General features: G+C 35.7%; 2 protein-coding genes across 13 annotated transcripts in view; both read left to right on the top strand.

The window, feature by feature from the left end:
• LOC142980472 (neurobeachin-like) overlaps positions 1-13,060 on the top strand; it is a 223,713-nt gene that overhangs the window by 135,478 nt on the left and 75,175 nt on the right. The window lies entirely within an intron of this gene.
• The window catches only part of rg (A kinase anchor protein rugose), a 399,649-nt gene continuing 387,992 nt past the window's right edge, over positions 1,404-13,060 (top strand). For 5 of the 10 annotated variants that reach the window (XM_076125875.1, XM_076125870.1, XM_076125872.1 and 2 more), the window contains exon 1: positions 1,405-1,645. In XM_076125875.1, coding sequence (XP_075981990.1) covers positions 1,427-1,645 — 219 coding nt within the window. In that variant the 5' untranslated portion in view covers positions 1,405-1,426. Of the gene's footprint in view, positions 1,646-13,060 lie in introns of all 10 variants that reach the window. The other 5 variants (XM_076125868.1, XM_076125867.1, XM_076125877.1 and 2 more) reach the window with 3 other exon arrangements.

Here is a 13,060-nt window from a genome sequence, read left to right as displayed (position 1 = left end):
TTTTGTTACAATATACATTGATTGGTTGGATTTTTGGTAAAAGAAAAATAATTCAACAAAAAATATCTGTTTATCGACCATGTCGTTAGTTAGTTGTAAAGATAAATCGTCACAAAATACCTCAGTAATAGTAGTAAATTACTTTCTATCAATAGCAATAAACATTCTAGTAAATCGTTCAACAGAATCGTTGATCAAAATAACTAAACTATCATAATGACAGGTCTGTCGAGGAAAATCTTGGTATATCACATCGTACCTCCCCCTCCGGTATTTGTGAGAATTGCCTCCCTCATACCAGCAGCTAATATATAATACAATAGTAGTTAGGCAAGTGTATGTCGTTCGATTGAATACACCGTGATTGAACGTCGGAACGTGAGGAGATAAAATCCCGCGATCCCACTCACAATGAGCCCAATCAGACGGGAATGAGTTTGTTGTTATACAAGCTCCTTATACGTCCTGCGCCCCTGGTAAATACACGTTCGTTACCCTAGATATGTTAATTATCCATCGAGCTTTTGTGGCCGACATCGTGCTGATTGGCTCGGAATTCAAATTTATATTCGCATTAAAACGTGCCGTGTTTGATAAAAAAACAGAGTGGATTTGAAAAACCATGTAATTTTGGTACCGTAATTGTTTCATCAATTTCAAACGGGTTTTGTTTTGTTGCGCGAATAAAGGGTTTAGCCGTGAAACAGTTTTTGTATGCAAAACAGTGTCCGATGTTTGTAATGATTCTGTTTAAATGTTCCCGCGTCGTATGTAAATGATCGCTGACTGGACGCCGTGTGCCGTTTGTTTCCTATAAATGCCGTAAAAATGATAAATGGATCAACCGGTGTTCGATCCTCGCAACAATCTGATTTACAATATTTACGTGTTTTAAATAATGGCACAAACCATAGCGCTATGGCTACTGTCGTGTGTGGCCGAGTTACATCTACGATGAAATTAGATATATGAGAAGGCGTGACACGTTATAATACACCACTGATGTTTGGAATAGGCAGGCCGTAAAAAGCTTGTTTATTATAATTTTTCTATCCATTCCTCAGGTGCCAAAAAATGTGCCAAACAGTGTAAGTGCAGTATGGAAATTTATATAATACTTGGAATGGCAGTGTTGATATATACCCTCGTGACTCTGTTATATAATAGTGATTGTTGGAATGAGCACCCCAAGTGCGAGTGTGAAGAGTGCAAGAGCCTTTGTCTCAGTAGCACCATCACACCTTCTGCTGTTCAGTCCGTGTCGCGTATCGTCATCGATCACCCGTGAATAGTAGAACTCCTTCAATCTTCTCGTAGCCTAGTACTATTCATTCAACGTATACGAATTTTACAGTGAAATTAAAGTGTTATTATAGAATGGTTGTTTGTGTGGTGATTGTGCCATGAAGTGTTTTTGAGTGCGGGCATGGACCCGCTGGCTAGGCTGATGGAAGGCGCGCCGCTCCCGGGCGTGCTTGGAGCCACGAGGGACGCGAGGCCGCGCGGCGCTCTGGTCCACGCCAGCCTAGCGGCCGCGCCCGCTATTGGCGACAAAAAAGGCAGACATTTAACTGGAACGTTCTGTCTCACCGGAGATACCATGGAGGGGATCATTCAGTGTCTCGTCTTCCTCAAAGCGTTTTCGGTAAGTCCATAAAACATAACATCTTCAACGATGCCGTTTTTTAAGTGTAAAGTATAGATTAAATTTAATCTTGGTTTATTCAATCAAATGATCCGAGATGTTCCGAGCTTAATATGTCACAAGCGATCATTTAATAATTGAAAACGATTTCCAATGATGTAAAGTATTAATTGTACGTATTTCTTAGAGAATGGCTCTAAAAGAGGATTACGCTTAAACGTTCTCACGACTAGGAGCTTTAAGTTTAACAGAATTGAGTCCAATTTGAGTGATTCCCTCGCGCCGGGTACAAGGAGCTTAGAGGAGGCAAGGAGCTTTGTCAGTTATTAATGAACGCAGAAATTACCCCAAGAATTTACTTCGTCTATTTAGATAATAATGTTTTTGGGATAATGCTAACTGATTGTGTTTTAACTATCTTATTTTTAGATAAGCCTAGGGTTGAACGAACTTTAGGTTTTAATGGATAAACTTAATCTGCTTAGAGCAAATTGCAGTCGTGCCTTTAAACAATGATTGGGGTAAACGACCTTCAATTCTTGAAAATTCGCAGACAGTTTATTCACTCTAAGTATCCGATAAAAATTTGGCACGGATACTGTCAAAGCGAATTGTCTAACAAAGTCATACCATGGCGACTACTATCCACAAAACGCGTCTAAAAGTAATATTTTCGTGCCACATCATCTCTTAATCATAATATATAGTGTATATCTCAGTGGCCCCTAATTACTTTCTTTCATATCAAATGTCACTACGCCATAACAAAGGGGTCAGTAGCATCATATTACACGTATTATAATCAGGTAATACGACATTCACTTCAATCATAAGTAATCCCTCGTGAATGGTGTTCAAGCTTTTATTTCGTACATCATTTATGATATTAGACCTTTTTCTTTGAGCGAGTCAGTTCAGTTTCTGGTTTACATTAATGTGAGGAAGTCTGCCAATGATATTACGATGGGTTATATATGGTACCAGTATATTTTGGATGTAAAAGTCGTTTTGTAATGGTTGCTTTTTTGGATTAAAAAAGAGTACTTATATTATTGTGTTGAACTTCGTAAATTTTTAGTTTAAAATGTGTAGCTACCTTAGAGCAAACTAGAATATTGTCAGCGAATACTATTTTTTACATAACGTTGCAGTTTTCAGTATTCATGAGCGTCAACGTTTATTCAACAAATATAGAATTGTTTTACTCGTACCAAGATTTTACGTTATTCCAAGCTTTTATTTGTTTTCACTTACTATTTGAATTGAAAACTCACACAAGTCCTTACATTTTCGCTAAAACTGGGTTAAAAATACACACACATTTACGTAAGTGCACTCACGCATTGTAAATTTTCTTAATGCTATGAATAATTCTCTCTTATATAAAGTGCTCTAGTTTGCAAAAAGCCTGAATAAATCGCTTGAACTTTATAAATTGCAAAAGTGTGGTGAAACCATAAAATCTTTTTAGTGCATTAAAGTTTTATGTCTAAGTATTAGGGGACAAGAATCTTGAAAGAGGTAGAATGGGCCGGACATTAAAAATGTGCAAAGAGGTTCTCAAGCAAGTAAGCGTGAAACCGCGAGCGTCTCGACGCGCTCAAAACGTCCGTAATTGAGTTAGCTCTTTACGTTGATGCTCACCTGGTACCCTGACACTTTAAGTTGACAATCCTGAGCAATTTAAGACTCGCTGTTTTTTCTTGGCCGCTTGAATTTTACCCCAACCCGGTATTTTATGCAGTTACGTTGGGGTTGTCCTCTGATTTACTAAGTAGAACTGAATTGAATTTCATTTCCGACTTCTAACTGTGGTTTAAGTCTTAACTATCGTTAAGTCTATATTTTTGTACTTGTACCTCCCATTTATTTAAAATCCAAAGTTCAGTAAAGTAAATCTAGACTAACGTTATCTAACAAACGAATTTATAACTAAGTACACACGACCGCCTACATATTACTCCATAAAACAATACTACATAAATTAACTTGCGAAATTAACACGCAGTTTAAAGGTTCCCGCTATCGATCGGTTTGCGTACATGATACATACACATGTTGCCTTCAAAACCTTTGATGTGTGCCGTGACGTCAGAGTTAAGTTTAACGTCACTACACATTAGAGCACGCGTTCTCACGTAACGTTCTGACAAATGCTCGACGTTGCATGAAACGCTTTTGTAGGCATACATTTGGATGGTAAAACTTAAGCTGCCTGTAAAATAATAATGAGTGAAATGTCACAAAATAGACTTTTGACATTTGATGTAGACACAAATCGAATATTTTGTTTGACATTTTATTATTTTTCAAACGTCAATTTAACTTAATATAGGCTAAATAACAAAAGCTTTGGGATAGATCTTTCTGGTTAAACTACGATGGCGAGGTTGTTCCGTGGATGGGTGATCATATTATTCGTACCGAGCTTCTCCGTGTTTCGGAAGAATTTCATAATGTTATGTTTAAAAAGTCATAAACAACATTATTCTTAATACAAATATAATCTTTTTTTTTAAATGCTCGATACTACAGTGAACTGTTCTTATGTATACCACCCCTGTACAGCCGTCAGTCAGTCCGTCAGTCATTGTGTAGCGTACTAGCGTATCGCTGGAATCGCGGAGCGTTGCAAATATCAGTATCGGGTGCAACGTACCACGCTTTGTGTGCTGTCAGCTCTAGCTCGACGCATAACATGCACATGACATGAGGAAAAAACCTGGCTTTTACTTTTAGACGCCGGCTATCAAGTTTCGGCTATTTTTTAATTAAAAATATCTGTCGTAGCTGATGCGGGATTTTGTTTTAGTTGATTTTCAGATAGTGTTTTATTGATTCTTATTTTGTGGAGGTTAATATGGATAGAGGACGCTGATATTTCTTTTGGCTGTAACATTTCTGTGAATCTAAATTAATTCTCTTAAATAAGTTAAAGGCTTTGTAAAATCATGATATTCTCCCACAATACCCATAGCTGTACGTACACCACAAAATGAAGGACTGCGTAAGCTTTCACTGTTGTGGAAAATTACATAATTAATATACAGGAAAACCCCTGATTTTCACATCGAGAGGTAAAATCCAACAAAAAATATGTTTCCAATTTTCCTTAAATTGCCGTCTAACTAAGCCTTGCTATATTTTCATTTGGTTCTCTCATAATATTTGACAGGGACGTGTATTCGTGAAAAAATAACGTATGAAATACTAGGATATTAGGAAGGTGTAGGAGGTGGTCGGTACGTGCCGGGAGGGAGCGGGCGGGACTTACGTGAGCCACTGGCGTCGATAGTGCAGCCTGTTGTATCAACTATACCGATGTCTGCTGGGAAACGTTTACTATTTCGCTTTTATTGTTGGCTGTTGCTGAATTTTGCGAGCCACTATGAAAAATGTATGTGGCATTAGTAGCGCGAATATTATTTCTTTACAATTTATATTTTATAGAGTGAAGAAAAACGGTTCTAAAATCAAATAATATCCTAAGAAATTATGGATGAAAGCTATAGGACTAAGTTATATGTAAGTATAGCTATGATTGGTATTTATTTAGAAGACGAGCAATATCACAATTTACATATAAATGACGTCACAGCCTCGTCGCGCGAACAATCTGTCTTAAAAAATGTCTTGGAATATTAGGTTAGGTCGAATAGCGTGCGCCACATATGAAACGTTCTCGCAGATTGTGAAATATTAACTGAGTAATGCTACGTGACATACATGTATGAACGAGTATGAAAGAGTATGAGCGCTAGATGTTGTTCTAATAAGTCTGCGTTTACTTTTCATACAGTTCTACTCTCCTAGTATAATTATTGTATGACGTTGCAATGCTCCAATAATATTATTATATTGCTGGGGTTAAAATTAAAATCCTTGAAGGTACTGTTACCCTTTCTAATGGCTATATGAATGTCCATTTTTCACATAAAAACTATCAAATCCAATTTGATTGACCAATAATATGGCACACCACTATCACATGGGATAATTGTTGCCCCAAAAAATATTTCTTCGTGAACAAAATCGCAGCAGCAGTTGGGCATAGTCGAAGAACTTGGTAGAGAGAGAACCTTGTACGCAAAATTCGTGGCTGTCTAAGGTAAATAAAATTCAGAATTAAGAACACCAGTGGCCATTGGTATATTTGATACAGCTACTTTGTTTTCGAATTACACATAAAATTATAATTTAGATAAATTGTGCACGCTACAGCTCTCTACGAAGTGGTAAAACTATAGTAATAAGCAAAGTAGAGAACTTCAATCTAAAATAATTCTAAGCTCTCGAAATAATTATTATACTCGTAGTCTGTGTGTGAGTAACAAGTAATATTTATGTTAGCTCTTACCCATATTGCACTAAGATATTACTGCGGCTTAGTCGCTCCTCGGCTTATGTTTATTTATACTGTGGCTTATCAATAAACACTGAACCAACTCATATCGCCACTTCATACATACTACATGAAAATTATTATTGTTGTTTGTGTAGTAGAAGTAATAGAATAGATATTATTCTTACTTATTTTTATTCGACCTATGTTTCCTCATACATAGCAAGCTTTTTGTCTTACAGGTTAATTTACGTTAATTCTTAAGACCTTTATTATTATTATTTTTTTAAGGTGTCTGATAATTTTTTAAATGCTTGTCTATTTCTCGTAAAAAAGCAAATTTTCTATTTGCACAGCAAGTAGTAAAAAATTAAAAAAAATCAAATAAACATTTTAGTATGGAAATACGGCGTAGTGACGTCACAGTTTCGTGTTTTCGTTGGTATCAAATGAGTGCGTTATAAAATGTTTCAGTCTGTAAAAATTACAATTATAATTTATTTACGAAAAATTACATAGCCTGAGCATTTTAGATGAACCTTTTACGAGTTCAAGTTTAATGTTTTTTTGTTAACCCAGTCAACCAATATATTAATATTCTTATGTAAATAATAAAATATCTTAATATGTTACGTCAACTAACTACCCAATTGCTTTCCCATATGAAAAATATGAACATATAATAATACTTTTACAATAACATAATTCCAATTCGTACACGATTACTGGAATGAGCGAGTGAACTTAATGAGGTAGTTATTCATTGGTTTGGGTCCACACAGCGTTGAGATACAACCTAAGTTATGAGTTATAGCACAAGTTCAGCCACCTAACTGCGACTCGCTCATTTGTGACGACGCTATTCACGGGGCTATTTTTGTTTTGTAACTCTTTACAAGATATGCTTGCCTGGTATTTTTGTAAAGGTTATGTTTTTTTCCTTCACAATTACACCTTGCCCAATTAAGAAGAAGACATATATATGCAGAAGAACGCGATATATTTTTTGGTTGAATTAGATAGGTAGATACATTTTTATAGACAATGATTTCAATCGATTGCTAAAGGATGATAAATTTAAAACAAAAACTGTAACCAAAAATAGAACACACTGAATTACAAAGTAAGACTTCTTCCAGTAGATTGCAAACAAAATAATTTTCACACGTAATAAATTTGCTTTTCACAAAATGAATGAAACCGTATAATTAACATGGTAAGCGTCATTTTCTTTCACGTACTAACAAGCGGGTGCTTGTTTGGAACAGAAAAACACGGAATTCATGAACAATAAGGAGCATTCGTTAGGAATTCATTAAGAAACATGATGAGACCTAAAAGTAATTACGGTTTAGAAGTTCAGCCGCGCTTGTTGCCTCATATTTTATATTATTCCAAATGAGAGGGTGCTCCGTACACTCGGATACTTAAATATTTCATTGTTCCTCTCTCCTCATGATTCCTTGGTACATATTTAACGAATCTTCCATGTTCTACGAAGGCGCTCGCTTTAAAAAGCATATAATGGCGAAGTTCTTCAAGTATTTAGATTTAATTGAAACAAACATTTGTTTTAGATCTTATAATACTTGTTGTACAGTTGTTGTAAATAAGAGTTTATTAATGATACAACGTGGAGTTATGTACCTACTTCATTTTACGGCTTCCAACATTGATCCGTTTTCTCAGAAAGCTGTAATGTGATACTTTTTGAAGCAAATCCTTAGAAGCTGTAACTTAATATTTTTGTGAAACGATATAGCGGCCGTGTGTAATGGAGACCGTGTAAATAAATATTTAGAGATCCCATTTACGTAAAGATTTAGAAGTATAAAAGAGTTACTGCTGCACTGCATGGATTATTCGTTAGGAAAAATGTGTCTATAAATTATTTTCCTTATATTTCTTGCCAAGGCACAAAGACTTGGATTGTTCCGTCGACGTTGTCTATTAAGAAAACGGCCTAAACCCCTATTATGTTTGTCGTAAAACAAGCCTAATAAAATACTCCCTAGAAAATTACCAATTCAGATATTTTAACTAAAGTAGCGATGAAAAAGAAACAGCCAATCCAACGATATCGCACCTACGTCTATCGGTAACGGACGACACTGGCTCCCCCTATTTAAATTCACTCCGACCGGAGTTTAATGGACTCCAGCCAAATCGCTGTTTTGGGAGTTCTTACTTAGATTATGAATAAAACATTGTGCCTAGGGGAGGGGGCGTGGGGGGTAGATACAGGAAGCGAACGCCTCGTGTAGACCAACTTAAGAATTATCCGAAACGAGCCAAAATATTAAACAGGCTTGATAAAATCTTAAAGCAATACTTTGAGCCACCGGTTTAAAGAGATAGGATGGTGAACGACTTACAATTAATGTAATCAACAAATGACGCTTAATTCTGTGTTGTCAGAATTTCTCTTTAATGTAACCGACGTGCAAACAGAAAGTTTGGCGAAAGGAAGTTTGGAATAACCCGACGTTATTCACTTATAAACTCTGTGAAAATTGCGCGTGATATTTGAGTGAAGTACACAGTACATGGCAGCCTTTGTCCGCGGCCAGTTACTAGGTAAACGGTGAAACGTTTTAAAGTGCAAAACAGAGCAATTTGGTGAGCACGTGCCCTGCGCGGAGTGGGCCGAGTGTGGCGCGTGTGAGCTGTCCGTCAGCGACTGGGAGGCGCCTCTAACTGACCGCTACTTTACACGTCTCACTGATAGCGACTAGCGAACTGGAAGATGATTAAAGTGTGTTTATTTCGTAGTTTTGCCTGCTGTGAGATTTACATTTGCCCTTTGAGTTTTAACGCTAACTTTACAATTTTATTGCTGCTAATGAACTCTACTTAACTTGTCTATTGGAACGGGTAAATCAACAATTAATAATATTTATTTAAACGCTGAAACAAATTCATTTAGTCAGAAGGGTTTTGTAACAATTCTTTTATGCTACTTTTCGGTATTCAAATGAGAAAAAAATATGTAAGGCACGCTCACAGTAGAACAGTAGCCGTACACCGTAGCACAATTCAGTCAGCTACTGACCATTCTTTTGTTACATTACGCAGCGACAAAAGGGTTACCCCATTAGCACTCACACTTGCGCCTATCTCCGGTGTTTTCTTTTCATTTCCCCTTAACCCTTTCTCGTAGAGTGCTCTGTTACCCACCGCGCCGGGTAATTGGTCTCCCAGACCGTAAACATGTCACGTCAATGCTTTGTTGACGCCGGCACGCTTTCACTAATTTTATTCATATTTATTACCGTGGGCGTATTTAAAGGTCAATTATTTTGTTATTGGACATACTTTGGAGTTATTTTTGCTGTTGTTTGAGATATGTTTTTTCTTTTAACTAAAATCAATTATATCAGTTTTGTGTTTTAGTCTACTTAAGTAGGCGAGAGCTCGAGGGCACACATTGTTTTTGCTATTTGTTATATATCATTTTAAGTCTATCAAAATATAATTATCTAGAAATTTATTTTACGTAGCTTGTATGTAAAATAAAGTTTTTCGTTTCCAGGTTCTGATCAGACATCTTGTTTAGACTTGGTATTCGCCAAATTTATTGTTATCCAAGGAATGCTAACTAGTTAGTAGCGCGCAAGTTGGTCGGCAACACTGCCAACTTACCAGGGCGGCATGTCTTGCAGGAATTCGCGCTGGGAATATTTCCTCTCATAGTTTAATCAATGTTAACATTATCTTACAATAATTACACGAACTTCTCGGAAACATCTTTATTGATACAGACAACATTATTAATATTCATCTTGGTAGTTAAGTTAGATTAAGATAAATGTTGTGATAGGAAAGCAAAGACTTCGGAAAAGTCTATTAGTGCCATAGAGACAAATTTTCTCAAAGTGATACCTAAATAGATTGATAACTTAATCTGTTTTTTGTTTATATACTTTTTTTAACAGTACCTAGCATGCCCGAGATTAAGTTACGCGACTTTATTGGAGTAAATATAAATGTAAGTAGTATTTTCCAATAAAAATCGATACCAACGATAAGAAAAATAATGTAACTTTTTCGTGTCATTTGTAATTTTCTTCGTAAATTCTTAGATGAAAGATAAAAATAATCACATCGTGTATTATGTTCCACGGATAGCAGAAGCTATTAGGAGTTCGCGAGTTTCATGCGGATCGAATGTCAAATTGTTCTAATGGCATGAAAAATGATTCTGAAAATAACTTTGATTTTTCTTTTTCTACACAAATGCGGTTGATTTTTAGATGATGTATTAATTTCATTGAAGGTTTGATTTGTATTCTTCAATACAAACATACATTAAATAGAGATCTAGACCGGCTTTTTTTAATAAAAAATCCCGCTATTTCTAAATATCAATGTAATTTGGAATAGTGTTTTCATGAAAGCCATTCATTTGCCTTTCATGTTTACTCAAATAAATCTATACCGATCCAAACCAAACAAGGCAAACACGTTTATGTATTTATGTACTCAATAAATTGTGTGCTCTGCTAACAAAAATACCCAACAATTTTGATGAATGAAAACCCAAATTGACATAATGTACGTCAATTTTCTTTCTGATATCTCACGTCGAGGCGTATTGCATCCAATACCCATTATATTGGAAATAAATCCATTCCCCATCGCGATATTAATAATGGGGGCCCATGGGAAATTCGAGTCTACGTTGAATAAGAGCGAGAGATCCGAGAATAACTGATAGGTTAGAGCGAGATGCGTTATTTCTGGCACCACGTTCTTCCTAGCGTTGTACGTTTCAAAGTAAATAAATAGACAACATTACAACGTTCCTTCCGACTCCATTTGTAATGTTTACAAATGTTTGTCCTTTGTTCGACGTAATTGAGCTCTGTTGTTCTATGCGCTCCTAGTACTGACTATCAATGAACTACTGCAATTAACTTGCTGTGCGATAGTTGTTTTCTGCTCACATACCTTTTTTAGCTTGATTGAACATTGGTTTCCGGGCTAAATGAAAGCAAGAAAAAAAAGTATTGGTCCTCCATTTGTCTGCCTAACTTAAATTAAATTTACTAAAACAAAATATTAGCTAAATCATTTGTTCTGAAAATATTTGTATAACTTGACTCTTCAACAATTATTGATTATTCTCGTAAATCAGCATCTGTCTGAATGACTGAAAAATTAATAAAGTATCAAAGAAAATCTGATTTATGGATTTCATGGTTTTATTTTATTAGTGAGAATAAAGTAGCTAATTATTTTTCCCATCCAAGTTTCGTCCTTGGCAACGAACATTGCGCCGCTGATATTTCGATCTTCACGTTCGCCTCGGAAATACCAAATTGTTCCTTTATATTCCGACCATAATTGGCTAACGAAGTTATGAACTCCTTTTGATGTCTGTACAAGTTTAATTTTCTGAATCAATTATAAGGTAGAATTTAATTTGGGCTGATAAAAATAGCAAGTGAAATACAAGATGTTTGTTGAGATACCGGTAGGTAACAGTGTTTAGTATGTACTTATGTACCTTTTTTATTGCTCTGTTGTTGGGCAAAGGTCTCCTACGAAATCCTCCGCCTGTCCTTCACTAACTTCATATAGTTCTCTATCAGTCACATCAGCGTTTCTAGGCCTATCTCTTCGACCTCCAGATACTCATTAAGTCACGACTTGCCAGTACCTACTTATAAAGAAGAAATAATTACTTATTACATTCGACTAAACATAAGTTCTGAAGTAAATAATTATAATTAATTTGACCCTATATAGGTACGAGTAGTTTAGCTGCTGGGAAAGGTTTTCCGGAAAGACAAAAACCTAAGCCTCAGTCCACCAGACGGGCCAAGTGCGCGTTAGATACATTTTAAATAACGTATTTAAGTTATTTTACTTACACATACAGAAATTTCGAGGAAATTCTATGAACTAAAAACTGTGCAAAAATGGATTATCCATAAATTCCCATTTCCATTAGTGCAGTAAAACAAACATCTCAAACTTTTTCAACCTCGATCAATCACGGAACACTAATTGCACAACTCACACTTGACCGATATAACTCCATTTTCTCATAATAGGTGTTTTTTTATGAAATGTCAATGGGTTTCCATTCATAAAAGTGATTTGTTTACCTTCTACATAATAGTCAATAGGTACAACATAATATGTCTTTTATTTAGCTTCTTTAGAACATAATGTATGCCTTTTGTATGACTTACTTTGTGTATAATGAACCACTTTTGTGAGGTAATTTTGTAAACATATTCAAGAAAACTTGGATGGAAAATGTGTGACTCGGTTGTCCGAACGGTGATATGGGATTGCTGAGTGGTATGTCCAGGGTTTGATTTATAATGAAGGGAGATATTTTAGTACTAATCAGTAGTACTCTTTATTGGAACATATTTTTTCTGGTGAACTTGGTGTCATAATATTATGCAACTTTTTAAAATTCTTGGAGTAGGTGAGTTGCTGTATTTCCATAAATATAGTCCTTTACCATGATTGGAGATAATATCAACTTAATTTTTAGTGGCACCTAAAATATGAGGTTCAACCAAATATCTCTAGCCGTGGCAAGCGTTTTTTTAACTCTCTGGTCGTTTAATGATCGGTGTTTATATCTGACTACGATTGAACAAAAACCAGCTATTGTCGAATATCCAGACAAATATTAAACTAATTTCACTAACAATTCATTCGATTTAGTTAACGAAACTTAACTACATTCGCGCACAATTCAATTAGTCTTACTTTTTGCCCAACTCGTTTTGTTAGTCCAATCGAATTACAAATGTCCCGCCCAGAAAAACGAGTGTATACGAATATACACGAGCTTACACGAATATAACGAATGAGCACTAAGAAAGAAACACTCCCCCACTAGTTTGTGCGGTAATCACGCTCATGTTTTATGCATGGATAATAAAAAAAATACTCTTGTTCGCGTATGAGCTCCTAGTACTCGTCAAGTAGATTCCACTCCGGTTTTCACTTTGATTAGAACGGAATAGTGGAGGACGAAATATTCTGGTGTTGTTTTGGTAATATTGATGAGAATTTCTCTGTTTTCCCATGTTTATTTGTTACTA

Source organism: Anticarsia gemmatalis, chromosome 18 (genome assembly GCF_050436995.1).
Source record: "Anticarsia gemmatalis isolate Benzon Research Colony breed Stoneville strain chromosome 18, ilAntGemm2 primary, whole genome shotgun sequence".
NCBI lineage: Eukaryota > Metazoa > Arthropoda > Insecta > Lepidoptera > Erebidae > Anticarsia > Anticarsia gemmatalis.
Note: the sequence above shows the minus strand (reverse complement) of the source record. Positions and strands in the feature narration are given on the sequence as shown.